The 22104-nt window shown below is 40.1% G+C and overlaps 2 protein-coding genes across 3 annotated transcripts in view; both read right to left on the bottom strand.

Moving 5' to 3' along the window:
• LOC146962302 (calcium-activated potassium channel subunit beta-4-like) overlaps window positions 1-16643 on the bottom strand; it is a 29664-nt gene extending 13021 nt beyond the window's left edge. The window contains exons 1-2 of the mRNA XM_085769159.1: window positions 16415-16643; window positions 9521-9691 (exon numbers count right to left, since the gene is read on the bottom strand). Of these exons, the coding sequence (XP_085625285.1) occupies window positions 9521-9691; window positions 16415-16579 (336 nt within the window). The 5' untranslated portion in view covers window positions 16580-16643. The remainder of the gene's footprint in view (window positions 1-9520; window positions 9692-16414) is intronic.
• The window catches only part of LOC146962289 (histone H2B), a 200559-nt gene that overhangs the window by 106358 nt on the left and 72097 nt on the right, over window positions 1-22104 (bottom strand). The window lies entirely within an intron of this gene.

Raw genomic sequence — 22104 nt, 5'->3', positions numbered from 1 at the left:
TTCAATTTACAGATTTCCTTTGAACGTCTCACAGCCTGCAGCCTGCTGGTAGATGCTTTACTGATTCATAGATTGTTCCCTGAATGCCTCACTGTAGAGCTGCCATTGATACTTCAGTTTACAGGTGTCCCCTGAACGCCTCACATAGACTACAGATTATTGGTATGCAGTTTACAGATGTTCCTCAAATGCATCACATGCAGCCTATTGTCAGATCATACTGTACAAGTCATGGATGATTGTTCCCTGAACGCCTCATTTAAACACCAACCATTTGTAGATTTCCTATAATTTCCAAATGACCCATAAACGCCTCAAATTAAAGCTATATCCATTGATGCTTCAATTTACAGATTTCCTTTAAACGTCTCACAGCCTGCTGGTAGATGCTGCAGCTTCACTGATTTATAAATTGTTCCCTGAATGCCTCACCACAGAGCTGCCATTGATCCTTCAGTTTACAGGTGTCCCCTAAACGCCTCACATAGAGATTATTGGTAGCCTATGCAGTTTACAGATGTTCCTCAAATGCATCACATGCAGCCTAGTGGGAAGATCATACAAGTCATGGATGATTGTTCCCTAAACGCCTCATTTGAACTCCAACAATCTGTAGATTCCTATAATTTCCAAATGACCCTTAAACGCCTCAAATGCAAATTAAAAAGCTATCCATCGATGCTTCAATTTACAGATTTCCTTTAAACGTCTCACAGCCTGCAGCCTTCACTGATTTATAGATTGTTCCCTGAACGCCTCTCTGCAGAGCTGCCATTGATACTTCAGTTTACAGGTGTCCCCTGAACGCCTCGCCTCGTTACAGTTAATTAGTTTAAGTTAACAACACACACACACACACACACACACACACACACACACACACACACACACACACACACACACACACACACACACACACACACACACACACACACACACACTCATCATCATCATTGTCAGTGATTTCATTACATTTCTCCTCGTTCTCCGCCTGAAGAAAAACATGTTTTTATGAATTAATCTCTCTCTGTGTGACCTTTACAGCTGTGTGTGTGTGTGTGTGTGTTGTTCCCGTTGTGAGTGACACACATGAACTCTCACTCACACACACACACACACACACACACACAGGCGACGTCCTGCGAGTCCCTTCTTCTATAACTGATTAGTTTGAGATCAGAGTTCAGTGTTAATATTAAAATACTGGAAGAAGCTGGAGGTTAGAGAGGTGGATGTATGAATATGTGTGTGTGTGTGTGTGTGTCTCTGTGTGTGTGTGTGTGTGTGTGTGTGTGTGTGTGTGTGTGTGTGTGTCCTCCGGTTACCCGCCGCTCTTGTCATTTACATTTATAACATAATTAAGTCATAAACGAGGAAATGACTCTGTGGTGTAATTGGCTGAGTGAAACCACCCACCTGCCTCCATCTCCTCACTTCCTCTCTCTCTCTCTCTCTCTCTGTCACGCTGCGTTCAGGTTCCTCTGTCTATTCAGTCGCCGCCACTTCATCATCACCATGTCGCCGCGTTTCACAGCTCAAAACACACGACTCGACTCTGATTCGCTCTCTCTAGTCGACAGGAAGTGGAGCCAGTGAGTTTCTCTCTCCTCAATAAATAATCACAGTCACATCTGTGAGACTGTTATTAAATCACTGATAACGGCTTCATGATGATCGCTTTTTAAAATCTCTCTGACACGCTCTTATTTTGAACAACCAATTGAGCCCTTACAGCCAGAGTTTACAATGCATCAAAATAAATAAAGGAGATAAAGATAAAGACGTCACACGCAGACTGTCAGTGGAGGCTACGATTTACAGATGTCCTGTAAAAGCATCACAGATTAGGCTAAAGATTATTATTAATAATAATAATAATATATTTTATTTATAAGTGCTTTTACAAATGCTCAAAGACACTTTACACTTTAAAAATAATAAAATAAAGCAAAGTCAGAATGAAATAAAATTAAAAACAGCAATAAAACACAAAATTATTCATTAAAAGCTCATTTAATAAGGTGAGTTTTGAGCATTGGTGAGACAGCACAATAAACAGACGTCACCTAAACATATCACATACATCCTTTATGTAACGCCTCATATGCAGAAATCATCCATAGACGCTACGATTTACAGACGTCCTCTAAATGCATCATTATGCAGCCAGTTGGCAGGCACAGCAATCTGTGGATTGTTCCCTAAACGCCTCACATGCAGACAGACAAGACAACTGGTCGATGCTACAGTATACAGACTGTCCCTAAACACATCACGTTGACACGTCACGAAACGCCGCAATTTCCAAACGTCCTTTCAAAGGGATAGTTCAACATTTTGGCAAATTGGCCCATTGCCATAATCCCTATAGTCATAGCAGTAGGTTCGTTACCTTTAATTGTCGGTGCAAGCTATTTTTAGAACGGCGGAGCAGAGCCGTGAGCTGCTCAGAGCTACGCTACGGAGGCTCATTATGGGATTTCTTGGTTTCCCTCATCAAACTCATCAAATACACAATCCAACAACTCCACAACGCTCTGGTGGACAAGTTGTGAGCTGCACATTCACCACGCTATGAGATAATAACACAACGTTACCACACAGAGTTGTTTTAGAGGGAAATTCATGCAAAACCGCTGATGCACGTTGCCTTCAGGGACAGTTTTTCATCAAGCAGTCTCTGTATTTCCCTCTAAAACAACTCTATTTAACAGATTAAATGAGACAGTGTCCAAACGTCCACCGTGCACCGTCACTGGACAAACAAGTTACAGCTGTGAAAACATGTGGAGAGAAAAGCAGCTTTACTTTGAAAGGACGTCAGTAATGTCATGGACACACACACACACACACACACGCTGCTGATAAAGTAAAACACACCATTCGATTTCTAGTTTAATAGCGTCTGCAAAGGAGAGCTGGGCTGGTTACATTAGTCCTGTGTGTGTGTGTGTGTGTGTGTGTGTGTGTGTGTGTGTGTGTGTGTGTGAGTGTGTGTGTGTGAGTTATGTCTGTATCTGACAGAAGGCCGAGGGAACATTATGAGCTCAGAGTAATAAAGAGAAGAGAGGAGAGAGATTTAACTCTGAGACTGTAAATTCAAATTCAATGTTTCATTTCATAAAAAGCAAAAGCAAAAACAAACAAACAAAGAAATAAAAAATATAAAAACATCTCTGAGTTTCCCAGCAACCAGGATAATAAACCTGTGAGTTACCGACAGTCTGTTTATTATGGTTTATTATGGACACGCAGCTGAATGTGAATCCTCCTGCAGACTATAGTGTTCCTGTTATTTTGTCCACCCTGCGTCTCAGTGAAGTTTGGCCGAACGACAGAAAAATAAAAAAGTGAAACACGACTCATGAATCATCAGCACGACTGTTTAAAATTTAAAAAAAACAAAAACTGGACACTGAGGGTGGATTTCAAAGTAAAAGTCCTCCTCCTCCTTCTTCTCCTGGCTTTTATTTTGAAGGGCTGATGCATGAGAAGATCTAAAAAAACTATCTCAGTGTAGTTTTCCATCTCCTATCTGGAGCTCTAGTAACAACAGGTCGGTGTCAGCCAATCAGAAGAGAGGAGGAGACTCTATGCCTCTCTTCTGATTGGCTAACTGTTTTCTAAAGCGATCCAATAGAAAACAGAGCAGATTTCAGAATAAAACGCTCAGAGAAACCAAATCCTGCAAAGTTGTTGGATGGATGTTTGGGTCCAGGTGGTGAGGGGGCGGGGCTTAATAACTTTAAAAATAATTTAAAAAACTGCAAAGACGTTGGAGATTTTAGTAAAATGAAGTTTTTAAGAAGTCCGATCGTCTTTTAATAAACGAGGTTTTTAACGAAATGTGTCTCCACGGCCGAGAGGAGCTGAGCTGAGCCGCGTCAACAACACATTAGATTGATAACCTGCCAGAAAGTCTTTGTAGAAGAGACACACACACACACACACACACACACACACACTGGGACACACACACACACACACACACACACACACACACACAGTGATACACGGCTCCTGATCCATCTCTGGTTTATTGGGGTCACGAGTTCAATTCATTTTTTTTTTTTTTTGTCGGAACAGAAAAAATGAAATGAACTGTGGAGACGAGAGAGAGAAAATGACCTGAAGGAAAAATAGATGGACTGTGTGTGTGTGTGTCTGTGTGTGTGTGTCTGTGTGTGTCTGTGTGTGTACCTAGTTCAGACTTCCATGATACGACCTCACACAGAAACAGGTGAATCTGATGTTTGTGAGCAGATAAAACCTTTGGCTTTAATCTTTAATTAAAATAAAGCAAACATGATGTGTGCATTTAAACGTGTGTGTGCGTATGTGTGTGTCCATGTGTGTGTGTGTTACTTGACTCAATCACCGTGTTCACCGGGTGTAAAATCAAATATCTGAGCTCTCGACTGTTTCAACTCTCTCGACTTCATGTTCAGTAACTCAGAGTTCGACTCTGATGAGTTTTTATAACCTGATATCAGGTCAGAGTTATTAATAGAAACTCTAGTTTTACTTTATTATTAAAGCTCCTTCAGAATAAAAGTAGATGTTTGTGTTAAAGCTCCATACAGTATAAAGGTAGATGTTTGTATTAAAGCTCCATACAGTATAAAGGTAGATGTTTGTGTTAAAGCTCCATACAGTATAAAGGTAGATGTTTGTGTTAAAGCTCCATACAGTATAAAGGTAGATGTTTGTATTAAAGCTCCATACAGTATAAAGGTAGATGTTTGTGTTAAAGCTCCATACAGTATAAAGGTAGATGTTTGTGTTAAAGCTCCATACAGTATAAAGGTAGATATTTGTGTTAAAGCTCCATACAGTATAAAGGTAGATATTTGTGTTAAAGCTCCATACAGTATAAAGGTAGATGTTTGTATTAAAGCTCCATACAGTATAAAGGTAGATGTTTGTGTTAAAGCTCCATACAGTATAAAGGTAGATGTTTGTGTTAAAGCTCCATACAGTATAAAGGTAGATGTTTGTATTAAAGCTCCATACAGTATAAAGGTAGATGTTTGTGTTAAAGCTCCATACAGTATAAAGGTAGATGTTTGTGTTAAAGCTCCATACAGTATAAAGGTAGATGTTTGTATTAAAGCTCCATACAGTATAAAGGTAGATATTTGTGTTAAAGCTCCATACAGTATAAAGGTAGATGTTTGTGTTAAAGCTCCATACAGTATAAAGGTAGATGTTTGTATTAAAGCTCCATACAGTATAAAGGTAGATGTTTGTGTTAAAGCTCCATACAGTATAAAGGTAGATGTTTGTGTTAAAGCTCCATACAGTATAAAGGTAGATGTTTGTGTTAAAGCTCCATACAGTATAAAGGTAGATGTTTGTATTAAAGCTCCGTACAGTATAAAGGTAGATGTTTGTGTTAAAGCTCCATACAGTATAAAGGTAGATGTTTGTATTAAAGCTCCGTACAGTATAAAGGTAGATGTTTGTGTTAAAGCTCCATACAGTATAAAGGTAGATGTCCATGTGTAGTGTGATTATAAAGCAGCTCTAGGTTCTATATTAATACTGTGAAAGTATCAAAGCCTCAGTCCACAGAGAAATGCACACAGCCTGGATTCAGAAACTGAGCCTTAAAACCAGCCGTCAGGACTTCCTGTCACTTTGTGATGTCACAACTAAGCCCCAGACTTCCTGTCACTTTGTGATGTCACAACAAAGCCCCGCCCCCTCACCACCTGCACAACACCATCCATCCAACACTCACTCTGCAGGATTTGGTTTCTCTGAGTGTTTTATTCTGAAATCTGCTCTGTTTTTTCATTGGATCACTTTAGAAAGCAGTCAGCCAATCAGAAGAGAGACTCAGAGCCTCCTCCTCTCTTCTGATTGGCTGACACCGACCTGTTCTTACTGGAGTAGTGTTTTATAGGATCTCAGATTTGACCCTGAATCCACCTCTGAGTAAAAATGTGGTAGAAATATTGGAAACTATAAAAGCACCGGATCATAAAACCCTTCAGACTCTTTGACCTTTTAACTGACGGATTAACTAACGAGACTGAGACTTAATTGCAGCTGTGTGTGTGTATGTGTGTGTGTCTGTGTGTGTGTGTGTCTGTGTTGGACCTGTGGACCAGTGGACATGAGAGACAGTCAGATGAAGGGGACAGAGACCTGGGAGTTAATTGGTCTCGTGTCCACGGGGGGCGATTAGTTAATGGAGCCGCCTGTGGCCCCGATGACTGACATGACATTAACATCAACACCGGCTCCATGTGTGGAGCCACATTCATCACAACCTGGTCTGTCTGAGACCATCAGCTGTTCAACACCCAGACGGATACGAGGAAATACAGCGTTTAACGTCCAGCTGCTCGTCTTTATGATGAGAGATTTATACTGTAAGAGCATATGGAGCTTTACCTTTATTCTGAAGGAGCTTTAATACAAACATCCACCTTTATTTTGAAGACGCTTTAATACAAACTTACATTTATTTTGAAGGAGCTTTAACACAAAGATCTACCTTTATTTTGAAGGAGCTCTAACACAAAGATCTACCTTTATTTTGAAGGAGCTTTAACACAAACATCTACCTTTATTTTGAAGGAGTTTAACACAAACAACTACCTTTATTCTGAAGGAGCTTTAACAGAAACATCTACCTTTATTCTGAAGGAGCTTTAACACAAACATCTACCTTTATACTGTATGGAGCTTTAACACAAACATCTACCTTTATTCTGAAGGAGCTTTAACACAAACATCTACCTTTATTTTGAAGACACTTTAACACAAACATCTACCTTTATTTTGAAGGAGTTTTAATACAAACTTACCTTTATTTTGAAGGAGCTTTAACACAAACATCTACCTTTATTTTGAAGACGCTTTATTACAAACATCTACCTTTATTTTGAAGGAGCTTTAACACAAACATCTAAAACTTTATTCTGAAGGAGCTTTAACACAAACATCTACCTTTATTCTGAAGGAGCTTTAACACAAACATCTACCTTTATTCTGAAGGAGCTTTAACACAAATATCTACCTTTATTTTGAAGGAGTTTTAATACAAACATCTACCTTTATTTTGAAGGAGCTTTAATACAAACTTACCTTTATTTTAAAGGAGCTTTAACACAAACATCTACCTTTATTTTGAAGGAGCTTTAACACAAACATCTACCTTTATTCTGAAGGAGCTTTAACACAAATATCTACCTTTATTTTGAAGGAGTTTTAATACAAACTTACTTTTATTCTGAAGGAGCTTTAATACAAACATCTACCTTTATTTTGAAGGAGCTTTAATACAAACTTACCTTTATTTTAAAGGAGCTTTAACACAAACATCTACCTTTATACTGTATGGAGCTTTAATACAAACATCTACCTTTATTTTGAAGGAGTTTAACACAAACAACGACCTTTATTCTGAAGGAGCTTTAACACAAACATCTACCTTTATTTTGAAGGAGCATTAACACAAACAACTACCTTTATACTGTATGGAGCTTTAACACAATGTCTACCTTTATTTTGAAGGAGCGTTAAAAGGCTAAAACTCATGTTTCTACATCAACTCTCAGTTTTACTCTCCCTCTCTCTCTTTCTTGTTGACTCTATTAAACGAGTGCATCTGTCTCTCTGTTTGTTTATCCTCTAAAGCACCGACCCCCCCCCCCCCCCTCTCTCTCTCTCTCTCTGTTCATACGTGTTCTTCTCAGTCTCTCATGTCGTTGTCTTGTTGATCAACACCGGAGGTTTTCCCTCGTCTGACTCACAGGTCTGAGGTCAGCAGACGTCGAGGAGCTCCACACACACAGTCAAACCCCTATTAACACTAAATATACTATATCTAATATCTATATATCTATATATATAAATGCAGTGTGACTGTCATTAGTTATAAATAAAAGGTCACACATATCCATCCTCCATCTCTCTCTCTCTCTCTGTCTCTCCATCAGACATTAAAAGGATTTCTGAATGAAGCGTGACTCGTCTCTCTTCCCTCTCTTCCCTCTCTGTCCCTCCACATCATCTCTATCGCGGTCGCCATGGCGACTGAGCAGCATCTGTGACGCGCCGTCTCTCCCCTCTATATTTACTCTGTTGCCCTGGCGACGACCCAGACGTGCACTAAAGACGAAGAAGAAGAAGAAGAAGAAGAAGGAGAAGAAGACCCACAGACCCAACGAGACGGACGGATGGACAGAAATATGTGTGGACACCTGAATGTGACGAGTCGACCATGTGACTTGTGTCCGTAAACTTTGGCCACGCACACACACATACACACATCCTTGTAAATCTATCTTTGTGAGGACATGTCATTGACATAATGTATTCCCTAGCCCCTTACCCTAACCTTAACCATCCAAAACAAATGCCTAAACTTAACCATCACTCTAAACCTCATTTAAACCTAATTATAACCTAACGTCTTAACCCTCAAACAGCCCTTTGAAAAAGTGAGGACTGGCCAAAATGTCCTCACTTCCCAAAAATGTCCTCACTCTGTTGGTTAAAAACGCGTTCCGGTCCTCACAACGTAGCATGTACAAGAACACACACACAGAAACAGGGAGTCAGCTGTGGTGCGTTCACTGTCAGCTGTTTGTTAATGGCGCTCTATAAGTGAGCTGCGTTAATGGAGTACTGCTGCGTCTCTCTGGATCTATTTCTGCTTCTCCCGACTCCGAGCAGCTGCACTTTAAAAAAAAAAAGAAAACCACCAGATAGAAAAAAACTAAACTAAACAAAACAAAACAAAACAAGAATGTAAAACTCCTGAGACGCTGCAGAGCCTCCCACGTTTCACTGATCGGACATTTAATGCCTGATTTTTTACATTTTGATGCTTCACACTGAGGCGTTTATCACATTTACTCCAGTTCAACTTCCTTTTAAAGGTCCAGTGTGTAGCCTAATAACTGTCAAGGTTTATTATTAAAATCTGAATATACTACCCATGAATATATCTGTATAAGTGTATAATCGCTATAAAATAAAATGTGTTTGGTTTTCGTAGCCTTATAATTAGACTATTCTTTTATATCTACATAGAACAAGGGTCTTGCTTTAGAGAGAGTCGCCATCTTGCGCCGCCATGTTTGTACGGCAGCCCGAAGGGAAAATCCAGCCAAAACATTACAACTTTGTTAATACACTGCTCAAAAAAATAAAGGGAACACTAAAACAACACATCTTAGATCTCAATTAATGAAATATTGCAGTTTAAAACCATTATTCAATATAAAGTAGAGTGTGTTGAGAACAAAATAACATAAAAATGATCAATGTAAATCAAAATTATCATCCCAGGTTGATTTCACACAGGTGTGATATACTTGGAGTTACAATGTGTTGTTTAAGTGTTCCCATCCATTATGCTACTAAATCTGATTCTTAAATTGTGCTTTAAGGAAATCCAGCTTCAATCAGCTGATTCCTTGTTTCCACCCGTCGTATCTGTTGTTTCTCAGCAGGATCAAACACCCAGATAAGAATAAAAAAAATAAAATAAAGGTTGTACCTTTGGGTTGAGAACCAGCTGCTGCTCGTCAAAGTGCAGAAGAGCCACGGAGTTGGACTCTGAGTTGTTGACGAAGATCTGGAGGCAGGGATAGAGAGACGTCCCCTTACAGTCGGTACCGCAGGTGAACACACACTCAAACATCTCCTCCGGACGCAACACCGACACCACCTGAAGGAGGAGGAAGAAGAACCATGAGCTTCAACATGACAACAACGAACTTAGACATTTTGATCGACTACATCTCATTTGATAAATTAGTCCAGCTCATCTTTGGGCAGAATCAGCTGAATGCAGATATCTGTTGAGCGTTGATTGTTTTATAAAGTTAAAGGGACAACGAGGAGTTTCTATTTGGTTATAAAAAAGTCTCATATTAATGTGGATGAATATACGCTACCCACACTTGTTAATGGCTCCATTTTAGATAAATATATGGTTTTGTCTCTATGGTTATTTTGTTATTATTAGTGGTGGTGGAAATGCTGGGCGAGCCGACCAGCGTTTCTTTACTTTCGGTTTCGTGGCGAGTCATGAGAATAACGCCGCCGAATCACCGTTTATGGTGGGAACTACGACGGTATGTGATCGTCTTCCAACCTCTGACTTTAATTCTTGATGAATGAAAACATGAGTCTGTCTTGCGCCGGTCAAAGAATTTCACGGTGCGGAGACTCAGAAATGTAGTGGGAAAACAAAAACTCCTCGTTGTCCCTTTAAGAACTAACGTAAGGATGATTTTCAACCCTGTAGGACCGAGGGCTTCAGAAATTGGAAACTCATGCACTCATTTGCAGACTCCATTAAAGCCACCACAGATCCCAACACTCAGTGTTAAGTGTTTGTCAACATCAGTGCGGTGACTCTTTACGTGCTTCCGTCTATTGATCTGTGTTTGTTCTTTCTTGTTTTTGTGGTTTGCACTGATCTGGAGTCGCTCTCTGAGTGTCATCGATTACGTTTAAATATTCAGGCTTTCTGTTCTGTTCAACAGCAGGTTGGAGAAAATCTCATATTACATTATAACCTGTAGATGTATGAACACTTGGTCATCAGCATTAAACACAAAGTGAAGGTCGCATGGTTTATCCTGACAGGAGCATGACATTCATGGAGATGGATCTGATAGTTCTTGAGATGTTTCTGTCAAAAAAAACACAGTTTTTAGCTCCATGATGCTGAGTTCAGCTCAAAGTATCAACACAATCAAAAGGGTTGGTCGTCTGGAGGCCACGGATGTCCAAACAAAGAGACATTCAGTTTTTCTTTTATCGTTTCGCTGTTTTGTCCAGACAGAAACAGTGTTTTTGGAAGATGAAAGCTGTATTCTTTGGAAAATGGTTCCACAGTTGGAAAATCTAAAAACGCCGCCCCAGCGTTTTCATGTAGATGCCCAAAACAGATCTTTAGTGAAGCGATGATGTCATCCTGACCTGAGCTACACCTCTAGACGTTACAGTCTATGGACGTAACAACAACAGTGGACTACTGTCGGTCTGAATCTCTCCCGTTAAATCATCATCATCATCATCATATTTGCTCTGACTCGACTCCCAGTCAACATTTAATCCACAATGTTTGGAGTTTGAATCCAGCAGCGCCACACACAGGCCTGGTGGACGTACTACAGCGTTTAGAGTCGATCTCAGTGGATCAGAGTGGAGGCAGATGTCGTGTTTATGGAGAAACTTTTTCAAAACAAACCAGAAAAAGATGGTTTTGGGTAGGGCTGCCCCCGACCAAAGATTTTCTAGGTCGACCAGTGGTCGTCATTTATAGCGATTAGTCGACTAATCGGGTCTCTGACTGCAGCGGGGACTATCATGTCTCTGCTCCGTGATGCTGTGAGACTGACCGCCGGTGAGCGCTGTGGGACCGGGGCTCACGGCAGCGCCCGCTAATCGCTAATAACCTTTCACGGCGGAGTCTCCAAACCAGTTCGTCTGTAACAACATTGGAAAAAGTCGCTTTTGAAAAAAAAAGAGAAAAAAAAAGCAGGGACCTGCCGTGCCGTGTAACCACAACAACAACAAAAAAACTGACAGCGAGTGAGTGTCATGACTTCCTGTATCTGGCCCTTCAAATTAAAAGCCCTATAGCCTTTCATAGACAGTTCAGTCACATTGATTTTGACTTAACTTTGACAAGACACAGCTCCAAATGTTTTTATTTTTTTTCCTGCGACCAATCGACCGATGAAATCTTGGTCGGCTAATGATTTTTTGGTCGACCAGTGCTTGGTCGACTATTTGGGGGCAGCCCTAGTTTTGGGAGAAGCTCTGTTTCCGTGTGGACAAGGACTCAATGTTGTGATCAAAGACCAAACACCAAAGGCCAAAGATCAAAGTCAGGGCAACAACACAAGATGTGTCTTGGTCGAACTCAAGGACGGACTGATGAGAACTCAGGCCGATGTCCTTCTTCTTGTAAACTTGGATGTACTAAGAAAACCTTGATGGTGCTTAACCTTTATTAGACACAAACATTCAACTCCACAATATCTCATCACGTTGATGAAGAGCGATGGTGACGGTGATGGTGAGTCTTCTCCTGCCCAGACGCAGACATGAGAGGAATAAAACTAAACTACCAATAGAGCTAATAGACGACCGACCAATCAGTGCAGATCTTCCTCCTCCTCCGTCTCCATCGGGACGTTGTGGAGACGCAGTAACGTCCCGAGATTAAGATTTATGTTGCGACAGGATTAGAGAGCGAGAGACTCACTCTGACAAAAGAAAAAGAAAACAAAAAAAAACAGAACAGAACAGAACAGAACAGAAGGCCTCTCCACTCTCTGTAATGCAGCGACGTTATTCCAGGACAATGTAATAAGCTAACAGCCAAATAAATCAGACTGGTATGAATTCATCATCCACAGTAACAGTAGAGCAGCAGCAGCAGCAGCAACGAGCTCTGTGGTCGCCTCTAATTTATATCATGAAAACTCAACACGCTGCAGAAACACTGTAGCTACTAACCCACGGTGGAGGAGGAGGAAGAGGAGGAGGAGGAGGAAGAGGTTGAAGGTGGAGGAGTGAACTGAAATGAAACTGGAAGAAAAGGCCTCAGGTTGTGGTGGTTAAGGTGGAATTTCCAACTATACTGTATATTTAAGGTCCACGTTCCCAGTTTCCTCTTGGCTGAAGCAGTTATGAAGTTTTATGAGCTTCAATTAGTCTCCGCGGCTTTTAGGGAGGCAGCGTTTAGTCTGGACCAGGTCCAAGTAAAGACTCAGACCGAGTCGAGCCGCTCAGAACCAGAGCTGAGCCGTCCATGTTATTATCCTCTTGTTTTCTAAATTATTAGTTTTCAATGAAAGGGGTAGTAGAACATTTTGGCAAGTTGGCCCATTGCCATAATCCCTATAGTCATAGCAGTAGGTTCGTTACCTTTAATTGTCGGTGCAAGCTGTTTTTAGAACGGCGGAGCAGAGCCGTGAGCTGCTCAGAGCTACGCTACGGAGGCTCATTATGGGATTTCTTGGTTTCAAACTCATCAAACTCATCAAATACACAATCCAACAACTCCACAACGCTCTGGTGGACAAGTTGTGAGCTGCACATTCACCACGCTATGAGATAATAACACAACATTACCAGACAGAGTTGTTTTAGAGGGAAATTCATGCAAAACCGCTGATGCGCGTTGCCTTCAGGGACAGTTTTTCATCAACAGTCTCTGTATTTCCCTCTAAAAAAACTCTGTGTGGTAACGTTGTGTTATTATCTCATAGCGTGGTGAATGTGCAGCTCACAACTTGTCCACCAGAGCGTTGTGGAGTTGTTGGATTGTGTATTTGATGAGTTTGGTGAGGGAAACCAAGAATGAGCCTCCGTAGCGTAGCTCTGAGCAGCTCACGGCTCTGCTCCGCCGTTCTAAAAACAGCTTGCACCGACAATTAAAGGTAACGAACCTACTGCTATGACTATAGGGATTATGGCAATGGGCCAATTTGACAAAATGTTCAACTATCCCCTTTAACGCTTCAGTTTTCTGTTGCTGATCGACTGAAACTCATCCGACCGACACTCACAGCGACTCTGATGATGACAGACAGAGCGACTGACGGGTGGTGATTGACTGACAGCTCGGTGTCGGGTCCTGTCAGAGCTGATAACAGCCTCATCATCCTCACTGTCCATCATCATCATCATCATCATCACATCACACACTGATCGGATCGCTGATCACTGATCCTGGTTTATTCCTCCTCTCGTCGTCTCCTCCTGAGTGGCTGAAGCAGATCAACTCAGATCATCTCAGTTCAAATCACCGTCGTCACCGGACGAGGACGTTTGACTGACGGAGCAGCTCGTATACGACAAAAACACTGATTCAAACTAAAACTTTATCATCTAAACTCACTCAATAATCACTGATAAACATTGATCAGTAATAACAAACAACAGTGATATCCCATCTAAAATTATTCTGCTGAAACGTCGACAAACTTGTTCGTCCAGATCCACAGCTCAGGACTGAAACTGATGATTATTATTGATGTTAATCAATATTCATTTCTCTAATCTAATTAACCGACTCATCGTTTCAGTTGATACAGGTTGTTATCGATTGCTCGTTAACATCTCCTAAACCTGATCGACTATGATCAAACCAAAGAGATGTTCAGTTTAATATGAAAAAGACAAAAACAATATAAACACTGCAAATTAAAATAAACTAAATGAATCAAATCGATTATCAACGACCCTGATTCTGATCAATTAATCATCAGGTTTGTGATCAATTATCGGATTTTCCAACATGAATCCACTACAAATAGCCTATCATCTAATCCTCGCGCACTGATAAAACAAAATCTGAGCCCTAGCACCACAAACAAACAAAGCACTGACAGAATCTACTGCTGATATCAGTGATAATCAATAATATTGATAACAACAGATTTATTGATACTATTCAAACTTCCACACACTAATGAAAACAGCAGCAGCTGCCTAAAAAACCCACAGACACTTACACTTAGCTATATATTATTGTACTAATAGCCTATCAATTCTCATTAAACCTACAAACACAATGACGTCACTCTGACTATATTAATGTAAAATACACTGTAAACTATAAATAACTGCAGTGGCTCCTGTAGTTTTAAGTCGCTTATGTAACATTTATAACATTGAATAAAAGATTTAAAGCACAGTTATAAAGTAGAAGAAGTAGGCTAACTCTATATTAGGCTATTATAACTTTGTTTAAATTGTTGCTGAGTAAACCCAAACTAGTACAAATATAATCTAACCCTCACGCACTGATAAAACTAAATCTGAGCTGTAGCAACAAAGCACTGAGATCATCTAGGCCTACTGCTAATACACTGATATCAATGATAATCAATAATATTGATAACAACAAATTTAGCCACTATTCAAACTTTGACACACTAATGAAAACAGCAGCAGCTGCCAGCTGCCTATAAAACCCACTGACACCAAATAATATCACAACTTGTACTAATATCAATTCCCATTAAACCTACAAACACAATGACGTCACTCTATAGCTATATAAATGTAAATTACACTGTAAACTATAAATCACTGCACCACCTCCTGTAGTTTTAAGTCGCTTATGTAACATTTATAGCCTAAATAAAAGATTTAAAACACATTAAATGTAGGTAGCCTATAAACTGGTCTAACTCTATATTATAGCCTAATAACTTTGTTTAAATTGTTGCTGTCACACCTGAGTAAAGATTTAAAAACGACATAGCCTCATAGCCAATGATATTGATAACAACAGATCTATTGATTCTATTCAAACTTCCACACACTAATGAAAACAGCAGCAGCTGCCTAAAAAACCCACAGACACCAATAGCCTAACTTGTAGCCTAATATCAATTCTCATTAAACCTACAAACACAATGATGACGTCACTCTCTGACTATAATAATGTAGGCTAAATTGCACTGTAGCCTAAACTATAAATAACTGCAGTCGCTCCTGTAGATTTAAGTTGCTTATGTAACATTTATAACATTAAATAAAAGACACATTAAATGAATAACCTGGTGTAGGCTAACTCCATGTTATTATTAGGCTATAACTTTGTTTAAATTGTTACTGTCAAATACCTGAGTAAAAATTAAACTACATCACAGTGAAGCTTTGTTTTCTGTTTAGGCTACTCACTAAATAACTTCAACCACCTTTAACCAGCACTACAAACCAACCCAAACTACAAATATCATCTAATCCCCACGCACTGATAAAACAAAATCTGAGCTGTAGCACCACAAACAACAAAGCACTGACAGCATCTATAGGCTACTGCTACTAATACTGATATCAATGATGATAACAACAGATTTATTGAAACTATTCAAACTTCCACACACTGCTGCCTATAAAACCCACAGACACCAACATTACAACTTGTACTAATAGGCTATCAATTCTCATTAAACCTACAAACACAATGACATCACTCTGACTAGGCTATATAAATGTAGCCTAAATTACACTGTAGGCTAAACTATAAATAACTGCACCACCTCCTGTAGTTTTAAGTCCCTTATGTAACATTTATAACATTGAATAAAAGATTTTAAACACATTAAATGTAGGTAGCCTATAAACTGGTGTAGCCTAACTCTATAGGTTATTATTATTAGGCTATAACTTTGTTTAAATTGTTGCTGTCAAACTCCTGAACACCTGAATAAAAATGTAAAAACTACAACACAGTGAAGCTTTGTTTTCTGTTTAGGCTACTCACTAAATAACTTAAACCACCTTTTACCAGCACTACAAACCAAACTAAACCAAACCAAACTAAACCAAACTAGTCTTTAAACTCGTCTCTCTAACTCCGGAGCTCCGCCACCAGTCAGCGGCAGCTCGGCGCCTCTGTGGCCGGGCTCACCGTGCAGTTGGCCGGCTTGCTCTGCAGGCTCTGCAGCGTGGGGCTCAGCCAGCAGAAGCCCAGGATGAAGAGGCTCAGGATGCCGCAGGCGATCAGGAACAAGCCCAGCCGGATGCTCTTGTCCTCGGCCTCGGAGTACTCGTACGACACCCGGATCTTCGCCATGGCAGCAGCCCCGCGGAGACCCAGTCCGCCGGCATGGATGGATGGATGGATGGAGGAGAGGAGGAGGAGGGAATGAGAGAAACAGAGAGAGAGAAAGAGAGAGAGGATGGGTGGATGATAGAAGAGGAGGAGGAGGAGGAGGAGGAGGAGACGCTGCTGCTACTGAGAAACTGTGGAGTTTAAACACCAGAGTCTCCTCCTCCTCTCATCATCCGCCTGTGGATTCATTTTTAGGCTTCACTCCTCCATCCATCCACCTCTCTCTCTCTCTTTCCCTTTCTCTCTCCATCACGTCGTCTCTTTTTCTCTAATTTTAATTCTCTTCACATGAAACTATACCGTAAAACTCAGAGTAAAGGCTCCATCAACGGTGTTTATGAGGGAGTTATCTTATAAATAGGATCTTATCTTGGATGGATGTTCATTTTTTATTTGGAGGAAGTGTTTAGTCTCAGAGGATCATGGGAAAGAAGAACTAGTATCTAAATGTGACTTTATCCTTTTGATAATATAATAGGCGATAATATAATTTATCGTAACATGATTTAATGTAATTTATTATAATAAAAGTTAACGTAACATAAGGTATCATAACATAATATAACAGTGCACATAGCAAAAGTAACATAATAATAGGCTATAACATAATGTGACATGACATATTATAAGGTAATGTAACATAATGAAACATAACGTAACATAATGTAGTGTAGTGCCGTGTAATATAACGTAATATAATATAATATGATTATGTAATAAACATGAGTCAACATCCAAGTCTGTCTTTTTCTTTTCTTTTTTTTAGTCTGTCTTTTTCTATCGGACACATTAAAATGTTCCTGGAGGAAAAGTTGAGGAATGTGAAACATCAGGATTCATCCTCTGAGGAACATGAACATCTGGAAAATGTGCTTCAACCGGTTGCAGCAAAGTCTGGTAGCTGAATTCTAACTTTATTTTTGTTGTATTTCGTCAACTGTTGATGGATGTTTCTGTGTGTAGAAGAGTTTATTCAGGCGAAGAGCTTCTTTCATTGAAAACGAAGGAGCAGGTCTGGAGGATTCCTCCTTGTTCCAGCTGAGATGATGAAGAGGTGTTGTCATGGTCGCCGTGCTGCTGCTGCTGCAAAGGTTAAAGTCTTGGAGGTGGAGATGAACTGTAGCTCCTTTCTGCCGCCAGGCATCATGGGAAATGTCAAGTCGCTGCCCAACAAGAGTGATGAGCTGGAGATATCTCATCGTATCGTATTTAATCGTATCGTATCTCATCATATTGTAACGTATTGTATTGTATCTTATCGTATCGTATCTCATCTCATTGTATCGTATTTCATTGCATCGTATCTCACCAAAATGTATCTCATCATATCATATTTCATTGTATTGTATCGTATCTCATCGTATCGTATCTAATCGTATCGCATTTCATCGTATCTCACCGTATTGTAGCCTATTTGATCGTATCGCATTTCATCGTAACATATCTCACCTTATCGTATCTCATCGTATTTTATTTAATCATATCATATTTAATCGTATCGTATCTTACCGTATCGTATCTTACCGTATCGTATCTCATCGTATCGTATTTAATCGTATCGTATCTCATCATATCGTATCACATCTCATCGTATCTCACCGTATCGTATTTAATCGTATTGTATCTCACCGTATCATATCTCATAGTATCGTATTTCATCGAATTGTATCTCATAGTATCTTATTTTCATCGTATCGCATTTCATAGTATAGTATCGTATCTCATAGTATCGTATCTTATTGTATCGCATTTCACCGTATCGTATCTCATTGTATCGTATTTCATCGTGTCGTATCTCATAGCATCATATCTCACCGTGTCGTATCTCATCGTATTGTATTTCATCGTATCGTATCTCACCGCATTGTATCTCGTATTGTATCTATTCAAATCTCATGTTATCTCATCGTATCGTAGGCCTATTGTATCTGAACTACACTGAGGTTGAGATGTCAGACTTTAGATTTTACTTTTTGTGTGTTTACTTCTATTTTTATCCCTTTATCATTATGTACTGTATGTCTCAGCTCTGAAGCTGCTGGAGGCAGAGAATCATTAAAACACTCAACAAAATGAAAAAATCAGTCTCGTTTTCACCATTGATCTGATTAACTCAGTGTTTAGTGATCGGTAACTAATCAAACCTGTTGTGTAACCGGTCTAAAGTCTGACATGAGAGAGAGAGAGGATGTCAGAGAGAGTTAAGAGGCTTAACTCCTCCCACCTGAAACACAGAGAACAACAAGACAAACACAACACAAATCTGGACTGAATCATGGGACCACCGGGGCGAGCGAGCATCACTCAACCTGCACAGAGGAGGAGGAGAGAGAGAGAGATGGAGAGATGAAACCATAGAAACGTCACAGAGAAGAAGTTTGTGGACACACAAAGTTTATCTCCTTCACCGCACTTCATCACCTGCTGCTCTGATGACACGGGGGTCGATACCGTCATAATGTGTGTGTGTGTGTGTGTGTGTGTGTGTGTGGATGTGTGTGTGTGTGTGTGTGTGTGTGTGAGTCTGATCGCAGTTAAAGATGCAACCAGCCGTCCAAAATGGCCTCCGAGGACCGAGGGGCGATCAATGAGCTGGCTGAACTGTATTGATTTCTCTCTCTCTCTCGGTCGGAGAGCGAGGTCCAGCCGGAGTGGAAATAAATAAATAAATAAATAAACAAACAAATAAATAAAGAGGCACCTGTTGACGAACCACAGATTGATCCATCTGTCTCTCCTGCTGTGTCAGACTTTTATTCTGAATTTCTGTTTTTATTTCTAATTTAGAATTTGATTTTGATGGGGGGTTTTTTCTACCCGAGGGACAAATAAAGTCTTAACTTAAAGGGATAGTTCAACATTTTGTCAAATTGGCCCATTGCCATAATCCCTATAGTCATAGCAGTAGGTTCGTTACCTTTAATTGTCGGTGCAAGCTGTTTTTAGAACGGCAGAGCAGAGCCGTGAGCTGCTCAGAGCTACGCTACAAAGGAGGCTCATTATGGGATTTCTTGGTTTCCCTCATCATCAAACTCATCAAATACACAATACAACAACTCCACAACGCTCTGGTGGACAAGTTGTGAGCTGCACATTCACCACGCTATGAGATAATAACACAACGTTACCACACAGAGTTGTTTTAGAGGGAAATACATGCAAAACCGCTGATGCACGTTGCCTTCAGGGACAGTTTTTCATCAACAGTCTCTGTATTTCCCTCTAAAACAACTCTGTGTGGTAACGTTGTGTTATTATCTCATAGCGTGGTGAATGTGCAGCTCACAACTTGTCCACCAGAGCGTTGTGGAGTTGTTGGATTGTGTATTTGATGAGTTTGATGATGAGGGAAACCAAGAAATCCCATAATGAGCCTCCGTAGCGTAGCTCTGAGCAGCTCACGGCTCTGCTCCGCCGTTCTAAAAATAGCTTGCACCGACAATTAAAGGTAACAAACCTACTGCTATGACTATAGAGGTTATTATGACAATGGGCCAATTTGCCAAAAATGTTGAACTATCCTTTTAAGTTTTATCTTAACTTATCTTGTCTTGAATAAAACACAGAGGAAGAGGACCATAATAAAACTTAACATAACACAACATAATAAAGATGTGTCTATGTTTTCATATTGGACACATTGAAATGTTCCTTTTACAATCGAGGGATCTGATTTATCCTCTGGGGAACACAAACATCTGAAGTGAACTATGAGTTGCTAAATTTCTATTTTTTATCACTTTAAATTATTTGTTTCTCAACTTTGAAGTCGACACAGTCAGACGAGACATTTACAAGTTTGTTAGAAAATTCAGCTTCAGTGAAACAGTTCAGCGTTATTGAATCCTGAAGGTTTCTGAGGTTGAACATAGAGTATAGTCTCTGCATGCAGGATGGACAGACTCATCCCTCCCTCCATCCTTTCATTTCTCTCTCTCCATCTCTCCATCTCTCTCTCTGTCTCTCAGCCTGTTGCGTAAACACGGAGCTCTGAGCGGCTGCAGGATAAAACCTCAGCATGCAGCATTGGTAATCAGGGAGGCATGTGGCAGGATTATTATCATCTCTGCAGATCAAAAGATTACAAATAATAACGACGGACGGACATCAGCGCCGAGGAGCAGAACGACCACGTGTCACACACACACACACACATATACACACACACACACACACACACACACATAAACACATACACAACCTCCAACAGGTAACATGGAGGAGTCAGACCCAGAGGACGACGTGCAGTTTGTGTTTTTTTCAAGAGGTCAAACACATGAGAGGAGGAGGAGGATTCAACAGTCACATGATGCGATTAGGAAGAGAAATATTTGCTCCTGCTGTTCTGGAAAAACACAGAAAAAAAAACAACACAACCCACTGAGCCACATCACCGTCGAGTTCGAGTCCCTCCCTCTTTAAAGGGATAGTAGCATTTTTTTTTAAAGTGGGGTTGTATGATACAAATAGCCCCTAAGTACTTTAATTGCAGTAGAAGACTCTCTGCACTCCTCCCGTTAGCAACGCCAGCCCATAATAGCCCTGCCCAGAGATTTACAACATAGAGTGTTGTGAACAGACCCAAAGAAACGGCCTATTTTCACGGCCTAAAAGAGGTTTTACCTGAAAAAAAAAAATACACAGTTCCATTGTTTGCTATAATATAATTTTTTCCAGCCCCTCAAAGTGCAGGAAAAACGCAGTTTTTATTTGGACCTAACCAACTCACGTATCCCTCCGCCCAGGGTTAGCGCCCGCCGATCAGCAGTTGGTTAGGTCCAAATAAAAACTGTGTTTTTCCTGCACTTTGAAGGGCTGGAAAAAATTATATTATAGCGAACAATGGAACTGTGTATTTGTTTTCAGGTAAAACCTCTTTTAGGCCGTGAAAATAGGCCGTTTCTTTGGGTCTGTTCACAACACTGTATGTTGTAAATCTCTGGGCAGGGCTATTATGGGCTGGCGTTGCTAACGGGAGGAGTGCAGAGAGTCTTCTACTGCAATTAAAGTACTTAGGGGCTATTTGTAGATCATACAACCCCACTTTAAAAAAAATGCTACTATCCCTTTAACTCAACAAACAACACAACAGGCTGCTGCTGCGCTCTTATTGTGAAAATCCCGTCGTTACAACATACGTATGAGGCGTTTACAGAGCGACTGTCAGTGAACACAACACGTCTATACTGCATGTGTCAATAAAGCTTCTGTGAATTTGAATTCATGAGCTTAAGCCTTATGATATAATGTGTCTTGAAAAACGCTGTTAAATCCAGAGCTGCAGGGATAAAGAGGAATAATCGCTGACTAATTAACATTATTAAACACTTAATTGATTATTTAACAGTTTCGAATAATCTGAGGTGAAATATAATGTTTAATAGGCTATTGAATAAAATAGAAGCCGAAACAAGCAAATATTTTACTTTTTTCTAAATTTATAACATTTTATGTTGTGTTTTATTTTTTATAGCCTATATTTTTTA

Source organism: Trachurus japonicus, chromosome 23, assembly GCF_045865225.1.
Source record: "Trachurus japonicus isolate A0001 chromosome 23, Traja_1.0".
NCBI classification, from domain to species: Eukaryota; Metazoa; Chordata; class Actinopteri; order Carangiformes; family Carangidae; genus Trachurus; species Trachurus japonicus.
The sequence above is the reverse complement of the archived record's forward strand: the minus strand, read 5'-3'. Positions and strand labels throughout refer to the sequence as shown.